The sequence below is a fragment of the Podarcis melisellensis genome, assembly GCF_964234715.1.
Source record: "Podarcis melisellensis genome assembly, chromosome: 1".
Taxonomy (NCBI): domain Eukaryota; kingdom Metazoa; phylum Chordata; class Lepidosauria; order Squamata; family Lacertidae; genus Podarcis; species Podarcis melisellensis.
In genome coordinates, this window is record NC_138528.1 from 119,129,106 (window position 1) to 119,141,309 (window position 12,204).

At 44.6% G+C, this 12,204-nt stretch overlaps 1 protein-coding gene across 1 annotated transcript in view; it reads left to right on the forward strand.

Annotated features, from left to right (window-relative positions):
• NAB1 (NGFI-A binding protein 1) overlaps positions 1 to 12,204 on the forward strand; it is a 48,879-nt gene that overhangs the window by 26,250 nt on the left and 10,425 nt on the right. Inside the window, exons 3-4 of the mRNA XM_081931514.1 lie at positions 5,859 to 5,992; positions 6,804 to 6,855. Of these exons, the coding sequence (XP_081787640.1) occupies positions 5,859 to 5,992; positions 6,804 to 6,855 (186 nt within the window). The remainder of the gene's footprint in view (positions 1 to 5,858; positions 5,993 to 6,803; positions 6,856 to 12,204) is intronic.

Genomic DNA, 12,204 nt, shown 5'->3' on the forward strand with positions numbered 1-12,204 from the left:
GCGGCTAACAACAATAAAACAGTACAACACAACACTCTAAAATCATTCATTATAAAATTAATTCAAATCAAACCAATGGCAAGCATTGGGCCAGAGCTCCGCGAAGTTTGCCGAGGGAGGGAGTCAGGCTGTGCCCTGGCCAAAGGCCTGGTGGAACAGCTCTGTCTTGCAGGCCCTGCGGAAAGATGTCAAGTCCCGCAGGGCCCTAGTAACTGCATGCATTACTCTGGTATAAGATCTAATGTAAATGAAACTAGATCACATTCTTGTTATATATTTGAATGTTGTGGCTCTTAATAGAATGAGTCAGATCTATGCTTTGATTATTTGTGGTACTAGTTTCGTCCTTTCATGGCAGCATGTGAAAACCCAATCTTCCTTACTCAAGGAAGCAATAAAATCTATCTGACCTAAACAGATTCTTTGTTTTTGTATGGATTTGTGTTCTGATGAGAGATGTTTAAAAGATAGGATACGAAATGCCCTGACATACTGAAATAAAAGTATGTGATTTTAAATCAACAACCATAATGTGTGTGTGTGTGTGTGTGTGTGTGTGTGTGTTTAAGATGCGTTGCATCCACGGAGAAAGGAGATGTGTAATTAGTCTGACCTAAAAAGGATGTATGTCAGTGAATAGGACTAAATCTTACATCCACTTTTTTATATTGAGACAATACCTTCATTTGGAGGTGAATCCCACTGATTTAAATGTTGTTTTATGACTGCAGGCAATGGAGGATATGCAGAAATAAGATCTGCCCAAGGCAGCAGAATTTAGTCCCCGCTTGTCATCTTTGAGGGAATTGAAGCTGTGCAAAAGCACCTTTTGAAGCAGCTCTCTTGTGTGAGCTACTTCAAAGATCCTTTTGCAATGTTCTAAGACAGCTTCTGCTGGGTAAGCAAGAGTTTTGCCATAGTGTTAATTCATATGAAATCCATTCTTTCTGAAGTTCTCAATGCTCAGAGGCTTTTATAATACCTGCTTGATTCTCCAAATCTTCTTGTAGACATACAGAATAATATGTAGCGAATGTCAGCATAAGCCACCACACTTCATTTAGCTTTTGTTCTCACTTCATTTAGCTTTTGTTCCTGATGCGAAGATTCATTCCAAGGTCTTTGTAGTCACTTAGAGGAATTCATGGCTGTTGGTCTTGAGTGTGGCACTTTGGAAATTGTGAAGAGGGGAAAGAATATTGGGCTCAGCCTTGGCTAATGTAATTTCTTCATGTTGCAGTGGGACAAGGTTTCGGGCTGCTGGGTCCGTAAAATTTAGAATCCTCTAGCTCTGTGCATTGCTGCATGTACATAGGCATTTGACGTGTTGAATATTATAAAGTGTAAAGAGGGGAGAATGACTTTGTCACAGGGCAGGGGGATTTGATTTAAATCCAATGGATCCAATCCAATCAGTAAGGCTTGATTTAAATCGTGTGGTTTTTTACAGAAAGACTCATTATTAATATTTTCAACCAGATGAAGGTTTCTGATTGTGCAAATGAAATAGAAATGATAGTTAATTCTACAGATGGGGCATTAGTGTGTGAAAACAGTCCCGATCCAATGATCCCCAGATGGTGGAGGTGTCAGGCGCCATCCTGACGCCCAGGTATCTTCACTTAGCCGCAAGTGGTCATAAGCCAAAAAAAATCGCCTGGTGCCTGGAGGTCTCCACCTTACAGTGGTATGGAGAACTGCTGTCTTTCTGGGGTCACCCCCCTTGGGAAATCATCTCCCCCTAGAGATCAGGTGGGCACCAACAGCTGGGTGCTTCTGCCAGCCATTAAAAGCATTCCTCTTTACCCTAAGCTTTTCCTGGTTATTAATCCCTGCTCCTGCCATCTCTGGCTACTAAAACCTCACTGTTTTATTGATAAGACTTTTCTTGTTATATTTTGGTATACAGTTGTACCTTGGTAGTCAAACGGAATACGTTCCGGAAGTCCGTTCGACTTCCAAAACGTTTGAGAACCAAATCGCGGCTTCAATCAGAAGCCGCAAAAGTACATTCGGCTTCCAAAAGAATGTTCGAAAACAGGAACACTCACTTCTGGGAGCCGATTTGTTTGGGAGCCAAGGCGTTCAGGATCCAAGATACGACTGTACAGAGGTACCTCTACTTACATTCACCTCTGGTTCTGTATCCTTCGGGATACGCACGTGGCAAACTCAGAAGTATTTTTCCGGGTTTCACCGCATGCGCAGAAGCACTCTACTGGACATGTGCAGAAGCGCTCCACACGCTGTGCGCTTGCACAGAAGTGCTAAACCACGCCACGTGCATGCACAGAAGCAGCGCCTCCAGATATGCACACCTCAGGATCTAACCAGAGCTCTGGAACGGATCCTGTGCGCAACCAGAGGTACCACTGTACATTGTTGTTCTCCTCTGTCAACCACCTTGGTATACTGTTGAAATGAAAGGGCCATATCATTTTAATAGCCAGCAATGAAATAAACCTCAGCATCTATCATATATGACAGGCGTGGCCAACTCCCGAGAGACTGCAATCTACTTTCAAAGTTAAAATCTGGCAGTGATTCAAAGTTGTTGACCTTTTTTTTTAGGGGAGGGGAAATGCCCCGTTTCTTAGGGGGTCAGGGAATTTTCGGCAGCTCTTCTGAGGGAGGATGAACAGAAGACAGATAACAGCCTCTGTTTCTAAACTCCAGCTTCTCTTCTGCAACAATAAAAGCCAGCCCAGAGAGAGGGGCCGGGGCCGGAATGGGGCCAGCGATTGACCACGATCTATAAAAACCTTGTAGAGATCAACTTGTTGGACATCCCTGATATATGAGACCCCAGAGGAAAAATCGACAGTCTTCTATTGGGATTTGTTTTTTTTTTTAAATACTCATTTATTTTGCTTGAGAATTGCCTATCTGTGGAAGTTCAGTTATAACCTAGGCCTAGGGGATGTTGGCCTGAATAACATTGAGGAATTTTGCTGGCCTTATGGAGATACTTTGGACTTCCCTCAAAATTCCTCAAGTGTTTTGCCTAACCAGAGAACCCCAAATCTGTTTTGAACTACTTCAGGTGAAATTTTGATGGCAACCCTAGTTGACACCAGTTCTCTCTCACGCATGAGGTTACTTAACATCAGGCAAATGTAGAGCATGTTGTGACTTGGAACTGGCAGCTATAGTGTCAGTCTTAATCCAGCGAGTGAATGCAGATAATATGTCAGGAGCCAGTCTGTGACATTATATTCTGTTTTTCATTCACAGAGAAGTGGTCATATGGGGAAAGGTGGGACACCCACACCCACACACCCACACCCCAGTTGGGAATGTCATAACAGAAAGTGTACATCTGGCAACTTTCACTTCTCCATTTTTAATAATACAGGTTATATTGGCTTGGATCCAAAAGTTATATGCACACAGTGCAATGGGCGTTGTGTTAAAAGAATGAAAAATATGGCAAGTAAGGAATATATAGGCCATAGCATATGAACTCTAGCAGCCCGTACAAAATCTTGCACAGCACCTTGTGCAAATGGAAACTTAATCTAATTTGGAGCGTTTTTCTCACGCAACATTCCTATTTTAGCTCACAAACAGCCCTCTCATAAGCAGAACAGGGAGTATGATAACTGGGCATCTTTAGACCCAAGCTGCTCCTCTTCCTTCTCCTTTTATCATCATCATCCATCCATCCATCCATCCATCACTGACTTCTGAGGAGACGATGAAGGCTGAGGGTGAAGACTCCCATTTCTATGGGAATCTCAGACCAGTAAAAACCATCCTCTTGATGGATACGGATTGGTTTTTGGAACAGTAGCTCCATCTCTGATATAAATGGTCTGGGCAACCCATCAGAAACTTATTTAGAGGTTCGTTCCACCTGCTTAATGATTCCGAGCTCCCATTAGTCTGTTTAGGCCAGTGGTTTTCAACCAGTGTGCCGTGGCACCCTGGGGTGCCATGAATGATGGTCAGGGGTGCCATGGACAAGACTGGCCTCTGTCCCTCTTTCTTTTCCTCCTTCCTCTGATGCTCTTTTGCGTCTCTGCCTCCCAAAGGCTTGCACAGCTGTTTATTGCAGCAGCCCTGGCTATAAGCTCTGCAGGCGAACGGTTCCTCTGGGAGGCATCTGTCTTTGGGGCAGGGGTGGGGCAGACCAGAGACCAGTGTGTGGTTTGGGAGCTGCATGGTCAGGGAAAAAACAATGTTGTCCAGGGTTGTAAAGACTGCAGAAAGAATAATTGGCTGCACTCTCCCTAAAGGTAAAGGTAAAGGGATCCCTGGCCATTAGGTCCAGTCATGACCGACTCTGGGGTTGCAGTGCTCATCTCGCTTTATTGGCCGAGGGAGCCGGCGTACAGCTTCCGGGTCCTGTGGCCAGCATGACTAAGCCGCTTCTGGCAAACCAGAGCAGCGCACGGAAACACCGTTTACCTTCCTGCTGGAGTGGTACCTATTTATCTACTTGCACTTCGTGCTTTCGAACTGCTAGGTTGGCAGGAGCAGGGACCGAGCAACGGGAGCTCACCCCGTCACGGGGATTCGAACTGACGACCTTCTGATCAGCAAGTCCTAGGCTCTGTGGTTTAACCCACAGCGCCACCCGCGTCCCTACCTTGGATCAAATCTATGCTTCCAGGTGCTATAAGAAAGCTGCAGAGATAGTGCAGGATAGTGCGCACCCCGGAAATGATCTCTTTCAGCTTCTGCCTTCTGGAAGAAGGTACAGGGTTATAAAGACTAGGACTAGCCGCCTGAGAAAGTTTCTATTCAAATGCGATTTTGGTTTTAAATGCAGTGTAAGGTAGTCTCTATGGGCGTATATTGTATTTAATTATGGGGTATCAGAGTTTTTTAGGGGGCTAACCAGGCTGGGATAGCAGGCTTGTTGGTTTCTGAATGTCTGCTGTAGATTTTGAGTTTCGTTGTTCTGTATGGGACAGTGACAATAAAGATTATCGTAGAGATGGCAGCAGCTGCTGCCCAGAGGACTCCCAAACGAGAGGAGGCGGAGGGAACCCTCCACAAGGGTGTCCAAAAAAGGGGGTGAGAGGCTGGCAGCTCTGCAGGCAAGGGGTGACGTAACTGGGCTCCTGAGCCCCACAGGGGTGCAGCAGAACGAATGTAGTTGGTTAAGGGAGCCGTGGATTCAGCAAGGTTGAAAACATCTGGTTTAGGCCACTTGGCCATTTTGTGCAAACACTATTAACTTGAGATGGTTCGCTCAAAAATAAAACCCAAGTTAGCGCCTATTAAAGCTTCGCTGCAGAGGAAGCCAAATCTCCAGACGCCCTGGGGGATTGCATTAGATCACACCAAAATGTAGGAGTTTCTCATAGCAGTTCATCCCAGTGGGTGCTCACAGGGCTCAGTAAGGGATTGGCTACACAGCCAGCCCCCTGAGTCGACCTCAGGACCATTATTATTATTATTATTATTATTATTATTATTATTATTATTATTATTATTATTAAAGCAGAATCCCTGAGGTCTGCCTGAGTTCATTTTAAAAGCATGCATTGGTTTTAAACAAAATAGTTTGTCCCTGATCTAATAACTGTTTTTTAAAAGTACCAACTTACTTCCGAGGGAATTTAGGTAACTTCAAATTTTGGGGGGGGGGGGAATCAAAGGTACCTAACAGCATTTAAAAACTTGGTTGTTTTTCTTTTGCGGGGTGTGTGCGTATCTTTATAAAACTGTGGCAACTGTGTTGAGCGTGATGCCAGAAATCTGAAGAAAGCCCTCCAGATTTCTCTGTGAAACTCTATAATGGTGGTTATGTACATTGCAACAGTAATGGGAGATACATAGGGTTTCATGTTCCTCAAAAGAGTGATACAGCTAAGGCAACGAAGCATCCCTTGTCTTTTGTTTTCCAGCTCACAGTTAACGAAGCTGCTGCTCAATTGTGTGTGAAGGATAACGCACTGCTGACCCGGAGGGACGAACTCTTTGCACTGGCGCGACAAATATCCCGAGAAGTTACCTACAAATACACTTACCGGACTACCAAGTAAGCTGCTTTTTTTTAAAAAAAAAAAAGGGAGGGAGAGATCCTAATTGCTTTAATGAGGTTTATTGTATCAGAAAACCTGTTTTTAGTCCAACCTCCACGACCCTGAAATCAAGAGTCCCATTCCCTCCCTAACTCATAGTCCTGATCTGGCCCAATTGCCTTCTAAATCCGGCCTGCAGATGGTCCGGGAATCAGCGTGTGTTTACATGAGTAGAATGTGTGCTTTTATTTAAAATGCACCTCTGGGTTATTTGTGGGGCATAGGAATTTGTTCACCCCCCCAAAAAAAAATATAGTCCGGCCCCCCACCATGTCTGAAGGACAGTGGACCGGCCCCCTGCTGAAAAAGTTTGCTGACCCTGAATTGTGCACACCCCACCCCACCTATTGGGAGCTCATGAGTCTTGGCATTTCCACACCACATTTTTCCTAGTTGTTGCAGAAAATTGTACTTTTCATAGATCAGGTGGCTTCAACAGGGTTGAAGTTAAAAATCTGACCCCAACCCCGACACGCTAGCTTCCTTTGTACAGGGAGGGTTTTTTTATACAAAGGAGCATTTAAACATTCAAATCCTTCTCCACCGCCCATAATCTCTAATGGTAGTCCAGCAAGATTGAACCTTACGTCAGGTTCTTAAACTACAGGACATGCTTTGTGAACCTATCTGGAAGTCGAGGCTTAAATGAGAAATTTCAGTTTTCTATCTCTCTGTTGCAGGCAAGGATTTTTCCAAGGTGTTTCTTTTTCTGAAGATAAGTGTGTGCTACCTAGTAAAAACAAAACAAAATGTGTTTTCATCTCCTAGGTCTAAATGTGGAGAAAGGGATGAACTGTCACCAAAGAGAATTAAGATAGAGGTACTGTATTTTAATTTGTTCTGTTTAGTTGTAATTGCTAAAACCAAATTTCCGTGAGAGAGGAAAGAACCTCATATGTTCTGCCTCACTCTCCCAACTGAAAAACAAATCCCTTAAAATATAATGCGTTCTGAATAAATATGGTCCAGTTTATCAAAGGTTCTGTAGTAGTCACTTAAAATATGAGGGCAGTTGAAACAGTATAGTGGAGCTTTTGAAGTTGTGAGTTTGGAGAGGAAAGGTTGACCAGTAATCAGGATAAAATAGATATATGTTCCATCTCCCCCTTGACTGCCCCAGTTTTAATTATTTCTTGCTTTCAATGGGCAGTTTGAAATTGGTGTTCACCCTTTTCACAGCATTTCTACACTGGAACAGGCGCAATAAATTCCTTCATATATAGATTTTCTTTTACATTTAGTTATAGTAGCAGTAAAACACACACAGCTGGCCTTTTGCACAGTTACACATATTCTTCCCTGAAATAAGTAAAAGGAAAATACCGGCCCATGAGGATGGGGGAGAGCTTTTCCCCAAAAAGCTTACGAGACCAGGATGTCTCTACTTAATTTTTTTTCCATTGAGAAGATCAGCAGGTATTATATCAGCAGAATACCGGGGGGGGGGGGACACCAATCTGAATTTAAATATTTCACTTTATAAATATTGGGCTCATTTTACTGGAGAATATTTTTAGGAGTGGAATTTGACTGATGTTACATCCTCATCATAAGGCTCCTGTCTAGCTTCAGCTGTAGATCAGTTAATTGAAGCACAATCTTGTGCATGTTTGCTTATTCCGTTGTGTTAAATGGGGCTTGCTGAGTGAAACCTCAGTGCCATGCTAGATAAACACTGAATGTTTATCAGGCTAGGTTGTTGTTGTTTTGTTGTTGTTATTAAAAAATTGATTTCTATACTGCCCTTTATTAAAGATCTCAAGAGTGGTGTACAACATTAAAATAGTATTTTATGGAGCATAATAATAAAAACATAATTAAAAAGCATAGTAGTACAGTGGTACCTCGTAAGTTGAACAGAATCCATTCCGGAAGTTTGTTCAACTTCCCAAACGTTCGGAAGCCATGTTGGAGGTGTGGGTTCCAAAGAACGTTCGCAAACTGGAACACTCAAGTGTACAGTACAGTGGTACCTCTGGTTGCGAACGGGATCCGTTCTGGCGCCCCGTTCGCAACCTGAGCAGAATGCAACACGCATATGCGTGGGTCGCGATTCACCGCTTCTGCACGTGCGCGTGACATCATTTTGAGTGCATGCGCATAGCTGTTAACCTTCCCTTTTTGGTGGGAAATTCCCTTATTCCAGCGCCATTTCTCACTGCTATTGTTAGATATCCCGTAGACTGTCCCCGGGACAGGTGAGGCTGCTGATCCCTTATTTTCAAATCTGAAAGTTGACAGCTATGTGCATGCCTGAGCGGCAAAACCCAGAAGTAACCCATTCCGGTACTTCCGGGTCGCCGCGGGACGCAACCTGAAAAGATTTAACCCGAAGCGTCTTTAACCCGAGGTATGACTGTGTTCTTGTATAGTATATAGTTTGCGTAGTATACAGCATAATAATAAAAATAATCATAATGACAGTCCCCTTTCTTTAAGAGACCATAGATTATTTAATGGCTGAAGGCCTCAGTAAAGAGGGATGTTTTGCCTAGTGCCTAAAGACATATAATGATGGCGCCAGGCGAGCCTCTCTGGGGAGAGCATTCAACAGATTAGGAGCCACCACAGAGAAGACCTGTTCCCGTTATGCTCATAGTAAACCTCTTGAAATAAATTAAGCCTCACTTAAGTGTGACTGACATTGGATGTTGCCCTTTATTCCATCATGGTTTTCTTCAGGCAAATCACGATCCTCTCTACCTCCATTTGAGGAGCACTGGCAACAATTTTCTGCACGTCTTGCTCAGTTATACGGTTTGGGTCTTTTTGTGCTCTAGAGCATCGTTTGACCTAAACACAAATAATTTTGTTGAGTAGGTGGAATTTTTATTTTATTTTTGGCTGTTTTCAGATGCCTCATAAACTGTGTTTTGTTGTTCGGATCTTCCTAATGGAGGAAAATAGCACGGAGAGAAACTCCTGCCAGTAGCTCTGGAATGTTCTTGCCCTGTCTAATGGATCTTGTTGCCATTAGGGAACAATTTCCTGATAGTCAGAAAAATGAACACATGTATACACACACTCTGGCTTATGGAGGTAATGACTAAACCTAGCAAAAACATGGAAATATATTCAGTATTTTTTCATTTGGTATTTTTTTAAAAATAGATCCAGTTTTAAATAATGTAGCTTGCAGACTAAGTAAATAGGCTGCCCTGGGAAAATGTCGAGGGCACATTTTTATTCTGTAACTGCTTGTTTTGGGTGGACTAAAAGTGAAGAGACAGGGCGAGGGAATAATTAGCGACTTACATGTTCCTATAAAAGCCAGTGAGAATTTTGCAAGAGGACTTTGAAAGTCTTGTTCCTTTTTGTGCAGCAGGAAAAGGAAGGTAATTGCTGCGATCCGTTCTTGTACACATAGCCCTGTCCCAAAACTAGTAAAGGTAAAGGTACCCCTGCCCGTATGGGCCAGTCGTGTCCGACTCTAGGGTTGTGCACCCATCTCACTTAAGAGGTCGGGGGCCAACGCTGTCCGGAGACACTTCCGGGTCACGTGGCCAGCATGATGAAGCTGCTCTGGTGAGCCGGCACCAGCGCAGCGCACGGAAACGCCGTTTACCTTCCCGCTATAAAGTGGTACCTATTTATCTACTTGCACTTAGGGGTGCTTTCGAACTGCTAGGTGGGCAGGAGCTGGGACCGAAAGACGGGAGCTCACCCCGCCGCGGGGATTCGAACCGCTGACCATGTGATCGGCAAGCCCTAGGCGCTGAGGTTTTACCCACAGCGCCACCCACGTTCCTGCGTCCCAAAACTACACCCTAGTAAAAGGTTGCAAAATGCCAAACATCTACGTGTTTCATATATACGTGGATTGTACCTGGTGTTAGTCATACTCTGAGCAGACCCACTGAAATTGATGGCTAGGAGTAACTTAAGCCCATTATTTCCTGTGGCTTGATTGTACAGTTGTACCTCGGAAGTCGAACGGAATCCGTTCCGGGAGTCCGTTCGACTTCCAAAAGGTTCGGAAACCAAGGCGCGACTTCTGATTGGCTGCAGGAAGCTTCAAAGGAAAGCAGAACAATACGTTTGGCACCAGCTTAGCTGCAGGAGTTGCTGGCAGGAGGTGTAGAAGGCAGGATTTATTCCTTAGCCTTTTCTTCTCCTGAAGATCTCCTGCAAGGTAGCAGAGGCTTAGGTCCAGAGTTTTTTCCTTCTCCTAGATGGGCTAGGGACGCAGGTGGCGCTGTGGGTTAAACCACAGAGCCTAGGACTTGCTGATCAGAAGGTCGGCAGTTCGAATCTCCGCGACGGGGTGAGCTCCCATTGCTCGGTCCCTGCTCCTGCCAACCTAGCAGTTCGAAAGCACGTCAAAGTGCAAGTAGATAAATAGGTACCGTTCCGGTGGGAAGGTAAACGGCATTTCCGTGCGCTGCTCTGGTTAGCCAGAAGTGGCTTAGTCATACTGGCCACATGACCCGGAAGCTGTATGCCGGCTCTCTCGGCCAATAAAGCGAGATGAGCGCCGTAACCCCAGAGTCGTCCAAGACTGGACTTAACTGTCAGGGGTCCCTTTACCTTTACTAGATGGGCTACCTTCCCAGGTTGAGGAGCCCCATTTGCCCCTCACTTCCCTCTACGGCACGTGCAGATTCTGCCTTCTTGACCATTGGACCAACTATTGATGTCGCCCGCTCAATCTGTCAATACCTGTCTCTATGGAGCAAGCAAGCAAATAATCCTTACCCCTGGTAATGCTTGAAACAGAGAATGCTTGCTGTTTGTTTGTTAAACAGTAAAACAATAAACAGGGCGGTGATGCAATGACTACTGCAGTCAACACAGGAGGAGGAGGTTTAACAAACTGAAGGACATCGTCCTCTTTCTATGTTTCTCCCGATGGAAACATGCAGATGGGGACAGATATACCCTGCTTTAAGTCATTTACATACCACTTTCTCTTGTGTATTATTTACTACAAAGCTCAATGACTAAGCTCTTTAGCAACGAAACATCGGATTACCAGAACGCTGTCCAAGCACTGAACCACTGATTTATATCACAAGTGGACTCTTTATTACTGCATTTGCAATTGTTCGAGATAATATCTATTTTGGAATGAGAAGAAATGAGCACTGAACCACAGATATATTACAAGCGAACTCTTTACTTACTTGCTATTGCTTAAGAAAAAACCTATTTGGGAAAGAAATTACTTTTGCCATTTTTATGGATGTTCAGTGTTTGTTTACAGATAGTGATACTGTGCCGTTTGTTTGCTAAAGACAAGGGGAAAAATGGTTTTCCTCATTGAGGCATAGTAACTTTTCAAGATTTCAGCCTGTCTGGTATTGTTCTTGCAAACACCTCATTTTTAAAAAAACTTAAGTTCTTGAAGTGCTATACAGCTTGCTGAAGCATGAGCCAAAAACTTTTATAGATGGCTCCTTAACCCTTACACCAAACTATTTTTTCTTTTGCCACCTCAGTTCTCCTGCTTAGATGAGGACTGAAATGCAGGAGCCCAGATTGTCACTACAGTCATACCTTGGTTTTCGAACAGCCTAGTTCTCGAACATTCGGCTCCTGAATGCTGCAAACCCAGAAGTGACTTCCAGTTTGCGAACTGCTTTTGGAAGCCAAACGTCCGACACGGCCTTCTGCGGCTTCCGATTGGCTGCAGGGTCTTCCTGCAGCCAATCGGAGGCTGTGCTTTGGTTTCCCAACGCTTTGGAAGTCGAATGGACTTCCGGAACGGATTCCATTTGACTTCCAAGGTATGACTGTACTGTTGATTCCCTTTCTGCCTTTCCACCGACGTCAGTGCGTGTAAAACACTGCCATTTTGATCTTGGGAGGCGTTTACCGCCTCTTTTCTGCAGGTGGAAATGATTGCCACCCCCCCCCGGGGCGTGATGTGAAATCGTTTTTCTCCGGTATAATAAAGAGGAGGGTTTTCCTCCCTCCCTCTCGGAGATGGAGGCGTCTAAGAGCAGGACTGCGTGGGCAAGCAAACCTATGGACGGTGTTGCAAACATCACCTCTGCAGGGGGAAGGAGTTTTGCATAAGCAACACAAAAGAAAGAGGGTGGAGGATGTGTGTTACACCCGATTACCTGTGAAAGCCTCCCCCCCCTTCCCTCATGTGACCTCTCCCTTTTCTCGATGGAGTGGGTGGGTAAGTTTGCAGGGAGAGGCGGGGGCGGAATCCCGGGAAAAT